The following is an 18,605-nucleotide window of genomic DNA, read 5'->3' on the forward strand; positions in this document are numbered from 1 at the left end:
CGTGATCCAACAAACCCGAGAAGGGAATTGTTGCACACACAAACACGTACGCAACTGGGGATGATTAAAGTGATTAGGTAGCACCTGCACTGTAGGGCAGGACATCATAAATCATTGTAATGATCACGGTGATTTATAGAATGGCCTCAAAATATATTAATGTTTGGTGCAAAAAAAAAAAAAAGCCAGGGTTGAATAAATAAGAGGAATCTATTATACACATATTAACACAGAAGACTCCAGCGCTTATTAAATGCAACACTGCATATTTTTGTCCCCCCCCACTGCTGCTGCCTGGTTGTTATGGCAACATGGTAACGCGCACACACTTTGCAGCAGGAGCAACCAGAGAGCGTCTCAAAAAGTTGCCTAGCAACCGGCTAGCAACACCAAGCTGCACTCACAGCAGCCCTTATCGCCGTGTGTTTCATTCCCAGTCCCGTGGATTATGTTAAGGAATAGAACTACGCCAAACAGTCGAGCGTTTACCATCAAGGCCGCCATGAGGAACTCTGTGGTGAGTCCAGTGACGCCGTTTGATGTCGGCTAACTTTCTAGCCAGCTTGGGAATGTTAGCTTTAGCAAGGTTGATTGATTGTTCGAAACTTTTAATATTAGATTGCACAGAACAGTACCTATTCTAGGCTGACCATATGCTTAAATCCCAAAAAAAGGACACATATACGCGTGCCAAGGCTGGCAGCACGCCAAGGCCGGGACTAGATGAAAATATGCCAATGATACTTGAACTTGCTTTATAAATAATATATTTATTTAAATAAAGCTATTTTTTTCTCTGTTGACAGCAGTGTTGGCGCTAGGAATTTTCAAAATGGGGTCCCATGGACCCCATCAAGTCATGAAAATACGGTCCCACAGTACATTTTTCTGGTCACACTTTTTTGTACAGTGGGGCAAAAAAGTATTTAGTCAGCCACCGACTGTGCAAGTTCTCCCACTTAGAATAATGACAAAGGTTTGTAATTTTCATCATAGGTACACTTCAACTGTGAGAGACAGAATGTGAAAAAAAATCCAGGATTTCACACTGTAGGAATTTTTTATTATTTATTTGTAAATTATGGTGGAAAATACGTATTTGGTCACTTTAAACAAGGAAGATCTCTGGCTCTCAAATACCTGTAACTTCTTCTTTAAGAAATTCTTCTGTCCTCCACTCGTTACCTGTATTAAAGGCGCTTGTTTGAACTCGTTATCTGTATAAAAGACACCTGTCCACAGCCTCAAACAGTCAGACTCCAAACTCCACTATGGCCAAGACCAAAGAGCTGTCGAAGGACACCAGGAAAATAATTGTAGACCTGCACCAGACTGGGAAGAGTGAATCTACAATAGGCAAGCAGCTTGGTGTGAAAAAATCAACTGTGGGAGCAATTAGCAGAAAATGAAAGACATACAAGGCCACTGATAATCTCCCTCGATCTGGGGCTCCACGCAAGATCTCATCCCGTGGGGTCAAAATGATCCTGAGAACGGTGAGCAAAAATCCCAGAACCACACAGGGGGACCTGGTGAATGACCTGCAGAGACCTGGGACCAAAGTAACAAAGGTTACCATCAATAACACACTACGCTGACAGGGAATCAAATCCTGCTGAAGTTTGCCAGAGAGCACATGGATGATACAGCAGAGGATTGGGAGAATGTCATGTGGTCAGATGAAACCAAAATAGAATTTTTTGGTATAAACTCGACTCGTCGTGTTTGGAGGAAGAAGAATACTGAGTTGCATCCCAAGAACACCATACCTACTGTGAAGCATGGGGGTGGAAACATCATGCTTTAGGGCTGCTTTTCTGCTAAGGGGACAGGAGGATTGATCCGTGTTAAGGAAAGAATGAATGGGGCCATGTATCGTGAGATTTTGAGCCAAAACCTCCTTCCATCAGTGAGAGCTTTGAATGGTTGACCAAATACTTATTTTCCACCATAATTTACAAATAAATTCTTTAAAATTCCTGGATTTTTTTTTCACATTCTGTCTCTCACAGTTGAAGTGTACCTATGATGAAAATTACAGACCTCTGTCATCATTTTAAGTGGGAGAACTTGCACAATTGGTGGCTGACTAAATACTTTTTTGCCCCACTGTAAGCGTTTTGAAAACAAATGATAGACGAATGCATTATCCTGTTATATCTCACATTCTATGTTGTGTTTTGGTAAAAGGTTGTCATAAATCTTACTCAATTTATTAATAGAAATAATAAAAAAATATATAGACACATTTATATGCATTTGTAAATGTATTCAGTTATAAACATTCATTCACTTTCTTCTTTGCTTCATGGATCTACACTTTATCGCTGCTGGTATTTTTTTTCTATGTTTTTATTTAATACGTTGTGGGTGTATTTATTTCAGTATAAAAGTGTAAAAAGTGTTTTGCTTTGGTCAGGAAATGATGATAATGGTATGCCAGTGCATTCATACATTTTATATTTAATGCTTAAATCTCTACATCTACTTCAGATCTACCGTATTTCCTTGAATTGCCGCCGGGACGCTAATTAATTTAAAACCTCTTCTCACTCCTGCGCTTACAAAAGGCATGCGGTAAAAGTAAGCATGCGCTAATTATTTTAAAACCTCTTCTGACTCTGGGCACTTACCAGAGGTATGCAGTAACAATTTGAGTGTGATGTAAGCTTGGACCTTAAATCCTACTGAATAGCTCTTAATCTTCTTCCCTTTATGCGATTTCAAATTACCGGTATTGAAATCAGCCTCCTCCATTTTGAAAATGATGACAGGGGAAGTGTCACTTGTGACGTCACGAGTTTGACCAGGCGGTAATACTAAGCATGCGCTAATTATTTTGCGATGCGAGTTCGACCCGGCAGTAATTCAAGGCAGGCGCATACTATATGCCCTGCGGCAATTCAAGGAAATATGGTATTCCTCATTTCAAAATGTTTTATTGTTTTTTATGTTGTTTTTTTGTTTGTTTGTTTTCCGTCCTTTTTTGTCAAACAAAACAGTTTTTTTTATGGCAAACACACAAAATATGTAAAATCTTCCACCCAAATAATTTTTCAATGTGGAATATCTGATGTGACGTAATTGTGGTTGAGGTGTGGGTGGGTGGGGGGTTTTATAGTGTAGCGTCCTAGAAGAGTTAGTGATGCAAAGGAGTCTGGGTATTTTTTTCTGTTGTGCTTATGTCGTGTTACGGTGGAGATGTTCTCCCGAAATGTGTTTGTCATTCTTGTTTGGTGTGGGTTCACAGTGTGGCGCATATTTGTAACATTGTTAACATTTTTTTTATACGGCAACCCTCAGTGTGACCTGTATGGCTGTTGACCAAGTATGCGATGCATTTACGTGTGTGTGTGTGTGTCTGTGTGTGTGTGAACAGCCGCATATATTATGTGATTGGGCAGTGCCTTTAAGGTTTATTGGCACTCTGTACTTCTCCCTACGTCTGTGTACACAGCTTTGTTTTAAAAAGTCATAAATTTTACTTTTTGAAAACGATACCGATAATTTTGAAATGATACCGATAATTTTGAAACCGAAACTGATCATTTCCGATATTACATTTTAAAGCATTTATCGGCCGATAATATCGACAGTCCGATATTATCCTATTATCTATTATCCCTACTTAAAATTACATTGAGGTTCGGATCTGAACCTTTTCACGTTACCCTCAGAATGAAGAAAATGCAAATGTCTCTTTGTAAACATCTTGGAGTTGCTGGATTAACATCAAAGTAGAAAGTGCTTTTAGTAAACATATAGAGCGGATGGTTTGCAAATGTAGTATTTACATATGCAGGCCACAAGCTGTAACCGTCATCCAACAAAAATGAAAAATATTTTCTTGCACCTTATTTTTTTCATTGTTTGTAGTGTCCGCCGATACAATGTCATTTGTGGTTGCTGTTTGCAGTGGTGAAATATGCATCAGACTGAGAGCCGTTTCTAATATTTACCTCTCGAAGGTGTTAAGAATGTTGGTTCCAGCTCTTGTTTTGGATGAAATGGGATTATGCAGGTGTGCATTGAGCCTTTTGTGCAGCTTTGCATAAATAAACTGTGCATTTGAAATTCATAACACGAACTCCTGTGGTATCAAATGGAATTCCTCTTCTAAAAAGTTTCACTTATTCGCACATGAATTCCCAAGTAGGCGCATACATCACCGTCGGTTCCTCTTCACTGTTACTCGCCAGCTATATTTTACTTGTTGTCAGTCTCCCTTTTGCGGCAGTCAAAGTTGTCGCCACTCCAGTTTGCCGGAGGAGGAAAGCGGGTGTACGCTGTTCCGCTTTGCTTCATATGCAGAGTCTTCATAACAAGCAGCACTTTTTAATCCTCACCAGGCACAGACACACTTGGGAACCAAGGCATGTCACCGCTTGAATTGAATAGATTGTGGAATTTATTGTACTGTTATCTGATCTTATGGCGAATTATTCTTGCATATAATAGTCACTGAGAAACAAACTACATTGTGGAGTTCTTTGCTGTTTGGCCAAACCTGCAACTGCAACGGAGATGCATTGTTGTTGATGTTGATGCTCGAATTATTGATGAATTAGAGGGAAGTGGTGTTTTTATATTTGATCGATCTAGCCTTTGAAGTCATTTCGAATATTTTTTAACCCTTGTGTAATGTTCAAATTGTTGTTACTCAGCCAGTGTGTGCGGGTCTGATGGACCTGTTGCATTTTGTGGCTTTTAATGCCTCACAATCAAACACTTTCGTGTCAAAATGCTGAACAGATGTTTATTGGGATAAGGTACACATCGGTTCAGTATTTGAACATAACATTTATTGATTGCGAGGCATTAAAGGCCTACTGAAATGAGATTTTCTCATTTAAACGGGGATAGCAGGTCCATTCTATGTGTCATACTTGATAATTTTTCAATATTGCCATATTTTTGCTGAAAGGATTTAGTAGAGAACATCAAGGATAAAGTTCGCAACTTTTGGTCGCTAATAAAAAAGCCTCGCCTTTACCGGAAGTCGCAGACGATGACGTCACAAGGGTGAGGACTCCTCACGTCCTCACATTGTTTATAATGGGAGCCCCTAGCAGAAAGAGCTATTCGGACCGAGAAAACGACAATTTCCTCATTAATTTGAGCGAGGATGATAGATTTGTGGATGATGATATTGATAGCGAAGGACTAGAAAAAAAAAAAAAAAGGCGATTGCATTGGGACGGATACAGATGTTTTTAGACACATTTACTAGGATAATTCTGGGAAATCCCTTATTTTTCTATTGTGTTGCTAGTGTTTTAGTGAGATTAAATAGTACCTGATAGTCGGAGGGGTGTGTCCACGGGTGTCTTGACGCCAGTCTCTGAGGGAAGTCGACAGCAGCTGGCTGCATGGACGGAGCAAGCTCAGCTGATCTCCGGTAAGAGGCGACTTTTTACCACAATTTTTTCACCGAAGCCTGCTGGTTGACAGGTGGTCAGGATCCATGTTCGCTTGACCGCTCTGATCCATAGTAAAGCCTCACCTCCGGGAATTTTAAACAAGGAAACACCGTGTGTTTGTGTGGCTAAAGGCTAAAGCTTCCCACCTCCATCTTTCTACTTTGACTTCTCCATTATTAATTGAACAAATTGCAGAAGATTCAGCAACACAGATGTCCAGAACACTGTTTAATTGCGCGATGAAAAGAGACGACTTTTAACGGCAAATGGTGCTGCGCTAATATGTCCCTTGCAACCCGGGACGTCACGTGCACGCATCATCATTCCGCGACGTTTTCAACAAGAAACTCAGCGGGAAATTTAAAATTGTAATTTAGTAAACTAAACCGGCCGTATTGGCATGTGTTGCAATGTTAATATTTCATCATTGATATATAAACTATCAAACTGCGTGGTCGGTATTAGTGGGTTTCAGTAGGCCTTTAAAAGCCGCAAAATGCAACGGGTCCATCAGACCCACAAACGCTAGTTGGGTAACAACGATATGAACGTTGCACAGAAAAATTCTCTGCCAGTTTCTGCATCCCACAAGGATTCTTCTTTTGTGTTTCTGCACCTGCGGTTCCCACACAAGGTTGCAGCATTTTTTGTCAACACTGTCTGCTCTCATTTTCTCGCACATTTGACCCTCTGGTGTTCTGTGTACCTACACTCTGTCCTCTTCCTGTCTAGGCCTGCTGTGTGTGTGTGTGTGTGTGTGTGTGGTACACAGAACATCAATTTTTCCACACTTTTATTAGCCCCGGGTCCAGTGGACACTGACATCTTATGTGTAATAGAAATGTGTAGGGGGGGTGTATGGTGTGAGGTCATTAAATATTTATTCTGATATATGTTCTTCACAGAAAATGAGCCAAAGTCAGTGAGTCTCAGTTTAAAAAATCAATTAATTGTATAATTTTTCTTTTAATAAAAAATGTAAACAGGTCCCACAGACCCGAACACCACACAATTAGTCCGTCAGGCTCAATTGGTTCTATGACTGAGCTAGTAACTCAAAACCCCTGTCACAAATCAACATTGCCTCTTGAAACTAATTGAAATTAATGTACTGTTATTGGTGATTGGCCCTATTGAAACACCACAATTCTAACATGTAATATGTATTTTAAAGGTTAAAAAAACATTTTAGATAAGACATATATTTTGAAAAACAATACAATATATGTGTAGCATCTTGGTAACGGCGTCGAAGGTCGAGGGGTGGGGCGGGGGGCGTGTTTGGGGGCGTGGTTATTTACAGCAGTTGTGTGCGCAGTTGTGCACTGCACTTTCTAAAGTAGATGTTATTGTCACAAATGCATGATTGATTGATTGAAACTTTTATTAGTAGATTGCACAGTACAGTACATATTCCGTACAATTGACCACTAAATGGTAACACCGCAATAAGTTTTTCAACTTGTTTAAGTCGTGGTACAAATATATACTGTAATGCCCGCGGTGGTGAAAGAGTCACACAGACGAGGATGCGCCGTTCAATCGCTTTATTAACAAGCGGTAACTTCTTGTAGTACCAAAATAATGCACACACATACACGAGCTGCTGTTAGACACAACTCACGCTCACACACTCTGACACTTTCCCGCCACTCACACCCTGCCTTTAGCCCGAGTGCAGCTGGAATATTCTCCAGCCCCTCCTTGACCCCAAGAGGGATAAGCGGTACAAAAATGGATGGAGGGATGAAATAAAAAACGTCATCATCAACGATTTGATTTGGAGGGCTGTGATTCAACTATTAACCACACAGTTGAATTGTCAGACATTGGTAACGGTTTCAGTACCTGAAGCTGAAGCCCACTGTTGGGATGGTGCGACTCGCCTGCAACTGGACATGACACGTGCGGCCACATGCTATTGTCGGACACGGACCCCACTGCGCCACCGCAGGTGTAGTGTTGATTGGTTAGCTGTGGAAGGAGGTCTCCCCCACTGTTATCCTCTGGCAACGATAACGATCCTTTCGCAGGTTTAACCACAGATACCTTGTCATGACTTTTACTTCCTCTCGAACAGGGGTGCCTAAAAATTTTCCCCTCCAAGGGCTAAAGTGAAACTGTGTCTCTCGGCCATGGGCCTAACACAGAGATTTTAAGCGTACTGCTGCACATCAAGTGAGTAATTTAGTCCCATACCGCCATTATTTACCATAGTGGAGATAATCATGTTCAATAGAAGGCAATTTGTTAGCGTTGCAGACAAGCCATTAATTTTGGTGTTAGTTTAAAAAAGAATGAATATATTTTAATTTTCTGGGGTGGCATAGCTCGGTTGGTAGAGTGGCCGTGCCAGCAACTTGAGGGTTGCAGGTTCAATTCCCGCTTCTGCCATCCTAGAGACTGCCGTTGTGTCCTTGGGCAAGACACCTTACCCACCTGCTCCTAGTGCCACCCACACTGGTTTAAATGTAACTTAGATATTGGGTTTCACTATGTAAAGTGCTTTGAGTCACTAGAGAAAAGCGCTGTATGAATATAGTTCACTTCACTTCACTAAATTATGAGAATCTACTATTTGGCAGGCCAAACAAAACGATTTGGCAGGCCGAATTGGGGCCCATGGAGGCTTACTGAAAGGCCTACTGAAATGAGATTTTTTTATGTAAACGGGGATAGCAGGTCCATTCTATGTGTCATACTTGATCATTTCGCGATATTGCCATATTTTTGTTGAAATGATCTAGTAGAGAACATCAACGATAAAGTTCGCAACTTTTGGTCGCTAATAAAAAAGCCTTGCCTGTAGCGGAAGTAACAGACGATGTGCATGTGACGTCACAGGTGTGAGGGCTCCTCACATCCTCACATTGTTTATAATCATAGCCACCAGCAGCGAGAGCTATTTCGACCAAGAAAGCGACGATTTCCCCATTATTTTGAGCGAGGCTGAAAGATTTGTGGATGAGGAAAGTTAGAGTGAAGCACTAAAAAAAAAAAAAAAAAAAAAAGGCGACGGCTCCAGGCAATTTGAAATGTGGACTCGTCAGACGACAGAACACTTTTCCACTTTGCATCAGTCCATCTTAGATGATCTCGGGCCCAGAGAAGCCGGCGGCATTTCTGGATGCAGTTGATCATTGGCTTTCGGTTTGCATAGTAGAGCTTTAACTTGCACTTACAGATGTAGCGACCAACTGTGTTTAGTGACAGTGGTTCTCTGAAGTGTTCCTGAGCCCATCAGAATCAGAATCAGACATACTTTATTAATCCCTGAAGATGTCGGTTTTTGATACCGTATCGTCTGAGGGATCGAAGGTCACGGTCATTCAATGTTGGTTTCCGGCCATGCCGCTTACGTGGAGTGATTTCTCCAGATTCTCTGAACCTTTTGATGATATTATGGACCGTAGATGTTGAAATCCCTAAATTTCTTGCAATTGCACTTTCAGAAATGTTGTTTTTAAACTGTTTGACTATTTGCTCACGCAGTTGTAGACAAAGGGCTGTACCTTGCCCCATCCTTGCTTGTGAAAGACTGAGCATTTTTTTGGAAGCTGTTTTTGTACCCAATCATGGCACCCACCTGTTCCTAATTAGCCTGCACACCTGTGGGATGTTCAAAATAAGTGTTCGATGAGTATTCCTCAACTTTATCAGTTTTTTTCGCCACCTTTCTATACTTTTTTGTCACGTGTTGCTGGCATCAAATTCTAAAGTTAATGATTATTTTCAGAAAAAAAAAATGTTTATTAGTTTGAATCAAATATGTTGTGTTTGTAGCATATTCAACTGAATATGGGTTGAAAAGGATTTGCAAATCATTGTATTCCGTTTATATTTACATCTAACACAATATCCCAACTCATATGGAAACGGGGTTTGTACATGCTCAGAATCCATTATGATATATGTCAGGGGTAGGGAACCTATGGCTCTCGAGCCAGGTGTGGCTCTTTTGATAACTGCATCTGGCTCTCAGATAAATCTTTGCTGACAGGGGCGGTATAGCTCGGTTGGTAGAGCAGCCGTGCCAGCAACTTGAGGGTTGCAGGTTTGATCCCCGCTTCTGCCATCCTAGTCACTGCCGTTGTGTCCTTGGGCAAGACACTTTACCCACCTGCTCCCAATGCCACCCACACTGGTTTAAATGTAAAAACTAGATATTGAGTTTCACCATGTAAAGCGCTTTGAGTCCCTTTGAGAAAAGCGCTGTATAAATATAATTCACTTCACTTCACATTGCTTAATTAACGATAAGTAATGAATAACCCTAACCCTAACCCTAACCCTAACCCTCTGGTAATTACAGTGTTAAAAATAAAGCTCAAAATATAAAACATTCTAATGGATTTCAAGAAGTCGCATTAATGAATTGATGAATGAATTGATTAACGTGGACCCCGACTTAAACAAGTTGAAAAACTTATTCGGGTGTTACCATTTAGTGGTCAATTGTATGGAATATGTACTGAACTGTGCAATCTACCAATAAAAGTTTCAATCAATCAAAAAAAATGGTAAGAAGTATGTTATTTATTATTGGTTAGCTTCAGAACAACAATGTTCTTAAAAATAAGAGGAGACTTATTACACTCTAAAATTGTTGGTCTCACTTAAAAATGCACGTATTTAGTTGTATTCAGTGTTAAAAAAATATATTATATGCTGCCTCTGACGGAAATACATTTTAAAATATTTGGCTTTCATGGCCATCTCCGGGTTGGGGAGGAGACCCTGCCCCAAGTGGAGGAGTTCAAGTACCTAGGAGTCTTGTTCACGAGTGAGGGAAGAGTGGATCGTGAGATCGACAGGCGGATCGGTGCGGCGTCTTCAGTAATGCGGACGTTGTACCGATCCGTTGTGGTGAAGAAGGAGCTGAGCCGGAAGGCAAAGCTCTCAATTTACCGGTCGATCTACGTTCCCATCCTCACCTATGGTCATGAGCTTTGGGTCATGACCGAAAGGATAAGATCACGGGTACAAGCGGCCGAAATGAGTTTCCTCCGCCGTGTGGCGGGGCTCTCCCTTAGAGTTAGGGTGAGAAGCTCTGCCATCCGGGAGGGACTCAAAGTAAAGCCGCTGCTCCTCCACATCGAGAGGAGCCAGATGAGGTGGTTCGGGCATCTGGTCAGGATGCCACCCGAACGCCTCCCTAGGGAGGTGTTTAGGGCACGTCCAACCGGTAGGAGGCCACGGGGAAGACCCAGGACACGTTGGGAAGACTATGTCTCCCGGCTGGCCTGGGAACGCCTCGGGATCCCCCGGGAAGAGCTAGACGAAGTGGCTGGGGAGAGGGAAGTCTGGATTTCCCTGCTTAGGCTGTTGCCCCCGCGACCCGACCTCGGATAAGCGGAAGATGATGGATGGATGGATGGATGGGTTTCATGGCTCTCTTAGCCAAAAAGGTTCCCGACCCCTGATATACGTGCTGCAACACTTTATTGGATTCATTTACTAAAGAATATCATTTTAAAACAAGCACTTAACTGTTTTTGGCCTACTGATCCCAGGCAACGGTAAACCGACAAAGCTGCCTTGAGATCAGCCTGAGCTGTCGGCGACATCCGTCTACTATGTTTTTTGAAGGTCATAAACAAATCTCTTATCAAGAGCCTTCCCCAGGAAGGGCCCCCGCAAAGCCCTTTAATATTCCCCAATCTCCAGGGAGGATCTGCAGTGTGTGCAAACATGAGTGATGCTCTCGCACGGCTACACCACGGGCTGAATCCTCAGCAACAAAAACATTACAGTTTTTCAGAGTCTAGCTTGTGTCTGCGCCGACCCTCTCATGTTGTTTATCCCCCCCCCCCCCCCCCCACCCCCCTCCCTGGCGGGTCGCTGACATATGGCTGTGGAGAGAGGGCAGCTTTGCGGAGAGCTGTGATTTGTAGGTTACGACAAGGCCATTTCAGACCTCGAAAGGCTACCGGGACTTGAAGCATAGGCTTATTATACTTTAAAGTATTTGTGGCTATAGAAATTGAATCACCAACACCGGCCTCAGAAAGTCTTAGCCATTTTTTTTCCTCCCAGTGATTCATCCCCATGTGTTCAATGAGAAAGACGAAACAGACGCAGTTTATATTCTAAGGTGGTAGGGCGGTCGTCACCTTGTGTTTCAGACTGTGGGGGAAACAACGCTGTTATTCACTGTGCTCCTAGCTTCTTCTCGTGAGGTGACAGTAAAAACATCAGTATGGGGGGTGAGTACAGACACCTGCATGGTGCTGTGTGACATGAATGGACATAAAGCCAAGCAATGAAAAGCATTGTCCATTTCTGCAGTGACAAGCAGTCAGGGGAAGATGGACAAATGTATTACACATGTTTTCTCAGTGATTTCAATTGTTTTGAACATTTTCGTAAGTAGAAATCGCTTAAAGGCCTACTGAAACCCACTACTACCGACCACGGAGTCGGATAGTTTATATATCAATGATGAAATATTAAAGGGGAACATTATCACAATTTCAAAAGGGTTAAAAACTATAAAAATCAGTTACCAGTGGCTTGTTTTATTTTTCGAAGTTTTTTTCAAAATTTTACACCTCCTGGAATATCCCTAAAAAAAGCTTTAAAGGTCTTGATTTTCGCTATTTGCGATGCGACTGTCCATTTCCTTGTGACGTCATACAGTGCTGCCAATACAAACAACATGGCGGTTACCACAGCAAGATATAGCGACATTAGCTCGGATTCAGACTCGGATTTCAGCGGCTTAAGCGATTCAACAGATTACGCATGTATTGAAACAGATGGTCGGAGTATGGAGGCGATAGCGAAAACGAAATTGAAGAAGAAACTGAAGCTATTGAGCGAATAGCTATTGACACTATTCGGCCATAGCATGGGTGTACCTAATGAAATGGCCCATAGCATGGCTGCCTTATCAGCATCGCCGGTAAAATGTGCGGACCAAACGATCAGGACTTTCGCATCTTGTGACACTGGAGCAACTTAAATCCGTCGATTGGTAAGTGTTTGTTTCGCATTAAATGTGGGTATCTAGTTTCAAATGTACATACAGCTAGCGTAAATAGCATGTTAGCATCGATTAGCGTAGTATGTTTGCATCGATTAGCTGGCAGTCATGCTGCGACCAAATATGTCTGATTAGCACATAAGTCAACAACATCAACAAAACTCACCTTTGTGATTTTGTTGACTTAATCATTGCAAATGCATCTGCAGGTTATCCATACATCTCTGTGCCATGTCTGACTTAGCATCGCCGTTAAAATGTGCAGACACTCTGGCATATTCAATGGGGGTCTGGCGGCAGATTTCTTGCCAGTGGTGCAACTTGAATCCGTCCCTGTTAGTGTTGTTACACGCTCCGACAAGGCAGGATGTCTCCAAAGTTCCAAAAAATAGTCGAAAAAACGGAAAATAACAGAGCTGAGACCCGGTGTTTGTAATGTGAAAATGAAAATGGCGGGTGTATTACCTCGGTGACGTCACGTTCTGACGTCAGCGTCACAGACGGATAAACAGAAAGGCGTTTAATTCGCCAAAATTCACCCATTTAGAGTTCGGAAATCGGTAAAAAAAAATACATGGTCTTTTTTTCTGCAACATCAAGGTATATATTGACGCTTACAGAGATCTGGTGATAATGTTCCCCTTTAACATTGCAACACATGCCAATACGGCCGGTTTAGTTTACTAAATTACAATTTTAAATTTCCCGTGGAGATTCTTGTTGAAAACGTCGCGGAATGATGATATTAATATTGCTGGGTTGTCCCAGTAAAATGTTCTCTTACTTTTCGATCTGTCGATATCCGATATGTCGGCTGTTCTGTTTTGGGTATACCAGCGTCGCTCTCATCAGTGTCACGGGTTGATTTCGATGTGAGTATTGAAATACCACATCATTCAAGATAAAAGATAAGTGGTTTATCCAATCACATACAGATTAGTTCTTTTACAAGGCCCCACCTTCTGAAATACATCTCCTATTGAGAAGTCACAGATCCTTGTGCGGAGCTCAGCGAACTACAAGGATCTGGCGAGAGTCAGGTTGGAGCTTACTGTCATGCCCGTGTTGTTTTTTGTTATGATACTTTTGTTTGTGAGTTAATTTCTGTTCTCAGAGCTCCTTAGTTACCCTATGCCTGGTTGCTACAAGCCCTGATTAGTTTCATCTGCATCTGTTTAGCGTTCAGTAGACTCACCTGCCTCTGATCGCTAATCAGTGAGCTTTATATATCCGTGTTCATTGATTGCCGTTGGCGACAAGTCATGTTTGGAGTTAGACCATGCTTAAAGTTTTGTCTGCTATGCTCAGATTGGCTTTTCTTTTGACCCCACGGGATGAGATCTTGCGTGGAGCCCCAGATCGAGGGAGATTATCAGTAGTCTTGTATGTCTTCCATTTTCTGATAATTGCTCCCACAGTAGATTTTTTCACACCAAGCTGCTTGCCTATTGTAGATTCACTCTTCCCAGTCTGGTGCCGGTCCACAATTCTTTTCCTGGTGTTCTTGGACAGCTCTTTGGTCTTGGCCATAGTGGAGTTTCGAGTCTGACTATTTGAGGCTGTGGACAGGTGTCTTTTATACAGATAACGAGTTCAAACAATTGCCATTAATACAGGTAATGAGTGGAAGAGAGAAGAACTTCTTAAAGAAGAAGTTACAGGTCTGTGAGAGCCAGAGATCTTCCTTGTTTGAAGTGACCAAATACTTATTTTCCACCATAATTTACAAATAAATTCTTTAAAATTCCTACAGCATGAATTCCTGGATTTTTTTTCCACATTCTGTCTCTCACAGTTGAAGTGTACCTATGATGAAAATTACAGAGCTCTGTCATTATTTTAAGTGGGAGAACTTGGACATTCGGTGGCTGACTAAATACTTTTTGCCCCACTGTGAATAATTGGTACAAATATTTAACTAACACTTGTACAGGTATATTTCACATGTTTTCACTGTGTATATAATTGAACAGTGTTTATGTTGTGTTGTTTATAATATGCTGTACAAAAGAAATTTCATAATTTTTGGAAGCCCATCTTTTATTTGACATTGTTTATAGGGTTAGGCGCAATACGTGTTCAACTTCAGCCTAAACCCTTTCGGTCTGCAACATTTTTCATTTATGAATGTACTGTTTGTTTATGTAAAACTGTTTGTTTATTTTCTTGACCACTGACCGAAGAAATAATAAATTCAACTAAACTAATAATCTCACATGTTTGTATACTTTGACAGCCGATTTAGACAAATACAGAAGGATGTCTTTGTAATGGCGAAAACGACACAAAAAGATGCTCAGTTTCACCGCCCTTTTCTTCGTGAGGATTATGACTAATTTTTCATCTATAACGGGAATATAACAAGATTCTACCAGTCGGCATCCTAATGACAGCAGACTCAATTACTCAAATTTGGACCAGGGACCCCACTTTGGGTACCCCTGGTCTATAGAGTGACATTATTATTCTTGCTAGTAAGACATTGAACTTATCCACAATCTATGTTTTAAAGGGGAACATTATCACAATATCAGAGGGGTTAAAACCAATAAAAATCAGTTCCCAGTGTCTTATTTTATTTTATGAAGTTTTTTTTCAAAATTTTACCCATCCCGGAATATCCCTAAAAAAAAGCTTTAAAGTGCCTGATTTTCGCTATCTGTGAAGCCATCTTCCATTTTCCTGTGACGTCATCCAGTGATGCCAATACGGATAGCACAGCAAGATATAGCGGCATTAGCTCGGATTCAGACTCGGATTTCAGCGGCTTAAGCGATTCAACAGATTACGCATGTATTGAAACGGATGGTTGGAGTATGGAGGCAGATAGCGAAAAATAAATTGAAGCAGAAACTGAAGCTATTGAGCGAATAGCTATTGACGCTATTTGGCCATGTTTGCCTTAGCATTGCCGGTAAAATGTGCAGACCAACGATCGGAAGTTTCGCATCTTGTGACACTGAATTAACTTAAATCCATCGATTGGTAAGTGTTTGTTTGGCATTAAATGTGGGTGGAGGGAAACGCTGGATGTAAATATAGTTTCAAATGTACATACAGCGAGCCTAAATAGCATGTTAGCATCGTTTAGCTGGCGGTCATACCACGACCAAATATGTCTGATTAGCACATAAGTCAACAACATCAACAAAACTCACCTTTGTGATTTAGTTGAATTTATCGTTGGAAATGCATCTGCAGGTTATCCATACATCTCTGTGCCATGTCCGCCTTAGCACCGCCGGTAAAATGTGCCGACACTCCGGCACATTTGATGGGGGTCTGGCGGCAGATTTCTTTGACTTTATCGTTGGAAATGCATCTGCTTTGAGTGTCGCAGGATATCCACACACTCTTGCCATCTCTGTAGTAGCATAGCTTTTGTCGGTAAAGTGTGCGGAACAACACCCTCGTATTTTGAAAAAAAATGTTGTCCAATTTCTTGCCACTTTCGCATCTTTTGGCCAGTGGTGCAACTTGAATCCCTCCCTGTTAGTGTTGTTACACCCTCCGACAACACACCGACGGGGCATGATGTCTCCAAGGTTCCAGAAAATAGTCGAAAAAACGGAAAATAACAAAGCTGAGACGTGGTGTTTGTAATGTGTTTGAGAAAATAGCGGCTTTATTACCTAGGTGACGTCACGTTCTGACGTCATCACTCCGAGAGCGATAAATAGAAAGGCGTTTAATTCGCCAAAATTCACCCATTTAGAGTTCGGAAATCGGTTAAAAAATATATATGGTCTTTTTTCTGCAACATCAAGGATATATTGACGCTTACATAGGTCCGGTGATAATGTTCCCCTTTAAACGCTCCAATTCAAGCAGTCCTGCAGTTTGTTACTAATAATAACACAAGCTAGCCAGTGGTATTTTTTTTGGTTAAAATGTTTTAATTTTGAGCAAGTTACAGTTTCTTCAACACTGCCTACTTACCACAGTGTCCTGAAATGCTCTGTAAAACTGAAATGTTATTTGCTTGAGGCGGGGGGCCAGGAGACTTCAAAGGGATGCGCAGTAGTCTAATTAGATTTTTTTCTAAATCACTTTTTTACCAGCTAAAAAAATAAATTAGGTATGTTATAAGTAAAATGGATTGACTTTTAATTCCAGAGTATAAGCAAAAAACAGCACATGCAATCATTTTTTTTGTGTTGAGGGGTTGGGAAGGTTCTCAGCTGTTTTATTTTCTCTTAGGAGAGGAGCACAGTTTAATAATAAACAAACCATACACACTTACTGTACATTATATATTACCAACAATACAACCTTTCTATATTTAATTTATTCAATATCGGTGGCTCTACCTAGATTTCATCCTTTGTTCAGACTATACTGTCAGGGACTTCTTTGTATCGTTCCCTTAATATGCAAAGTCTCCTGAACAAATAAAAATAACAGCGGTTTGTAATTGATTCTTAATTAGCTTCTAAATGAGTCTCGAATATCAGTGCAACTTGATTAAATGTAATCTCACTTTTGATTGATCTTAAATGACTTCAATCTATAATTAGTTTAGTAAATGATGCAGGTTTTCAAAGTTTGCCTAACACACCTATTAATATGATGTGATTGAATCTTTGAAGCACTTTGTTGAATTGAGAGATACTACGGTATAAAATGTTTTTAAAAAGTGCATACATCTGACTGAATTATACAAGGTGTGTCAGAAAAAGTTCCAGGACTGATGTCACAAATAGACTGGATTATAAATCCCAACCACGCGTTTTCCCTTTCGAAGTAATCCCCGTGGAGTTTAACACACTTTCCCAGCCTTCTTGGCCATGCATTTATGCACACCTGGAAGGATTCTTAACGGGCATCTTGATGTCATCCACATCTTCAAAACGGATCCCCCTTAATGATCCTCTTGAGCTCGGAAAAGGAACTGTCGGATGCTCAAGGCTTTTTGAGCAGACATGATAAAACAGCTGTGCGTTGTCCCGCCCCAACTAGGGGGGACCCTTGGGCTGAGGGGGGGTCCCACCAACCCCCCCACACACACACACACTCACAGACACACACACAGTTAGGAAAAAAAAACATGAAACCCCTCAACAGAATAGCAACAATGCAAAAATATCACTACTTTTGAAATACATTTTGTTCATGAATACATCTCCTTCGCGACGCTGGTTTTTCGCACAAGCGATATGGATACGAGCCCTGCTTGGAGCAGTGGGTAAAAACAACACAGTCTTACCGTGAATTGATTAACGTGGATCCAGACTTAAACAAGTTGAAAAACTTATTCGAGTGCTACCATTTGGTAGGGGTGTTAAGGTACACAAAAATTTTGGTTCGGTACGTACCTCGGTTAAGAGGTCACGGTTCGGTTCATTTTCGGTACGGTAAGAAATCAACAAAATATAAAATTTTTGGTTATTTAATTACCAAATTTGTAAACAATGGTTTTATCCTTTTAACATTGGGAACACTATAATAATTCTGCCCACGTTAATCCACATTAACTGCCTCAAGTTGTTGCTTTGATTAAATAAAAAGAAAAAAACTTTCTTCTACATATAAAAAGTTTAATATTAAACAGTTTCCATTGAAACTGTTTAATGTCAACTCATCATGCTTAATTTATTACAGCATTTGGGAAGCCTGTAGTGGACTTTTATTATGTAAATGTTGTATTTTTATCAACTTGTGATAGCAGGGACCCTGCTAATTAAAACTAGGCTGCTACATTACTAATGATTCATGTAACTATAGCTGAAAAAATAGTACAATTGCAATAGGAGAGACTATTCATCCCTAAACACAATGGAGTTCAATGAAATAACAGACAGACAGGGCTTTGATGCCCCTAAAACACGCACACACACGCACACACACACACACACACACAGAAAAATGAGCTAACGTTACGCTAAAAGCTAATTAGCCTTCATCTCAAGCCTATACTGTGAGCGAGCTGAGCTGCAGTTTAAGTTTCTAGAAGGTCAACGGGCTCATAGTGATGTTTGTAATAGTTGTGACTGGGAAGTGTTTAGTATAATTTGGGTAGAGTCCGCTCATTCCCTGCTAGACGGATATCTGCTCGACGCTAAAGCATTGACTACATCGTTCTGAAGTCTGAATACGCACTGCTGATTGGAAGTTACATCGCTCTGAATACGCACTGCTGATTGGCCTGTGGTTGTGTGGGCGGGACAATGAGGCAGAGACAGAGGCAGAAAGCAGAGCAG

General features: G+C 41.1%; 1 protein-coding gene across 1 annotated transcript in view; it reads left to right on the forward strand.

The window, feature by feature from the left end:
• Positions 1–388: 388 nt before the first annotated feature.
• The window catches only part of pacrg (PARK2 co-regulated), a 494,115-nt gene continuing 475,898 nt past the window's right edge, over positions 389–18,605 (forward strand). The window contains exon 1 of the mRNA XM_061896006.1: positions 389–517. Within this exon, the coding sequence (XP_061751990.1) occupies positions 449–517 (69 nt within the window). The 5' untranslated portion in view covers positions 389–448. The remainder of the gene's footprint in view (positions 518–18,605) is intronic.

This window comes from Nerophis ophidion, linkage group LG03 (assembly GCF_033978795.1).
Source record: "Nerophis ophidion isolate RoL-2023_Sa linkage group LG03, RoL_Noph_v1.0, whole genome shotgun sequence".
Lineage (NCBI taxonomy): Eukaryota > Metazoa > Chordata > Actinopteri > Syngnathiformes > Syngnathidae > Nerophis > Nerophis ophidion.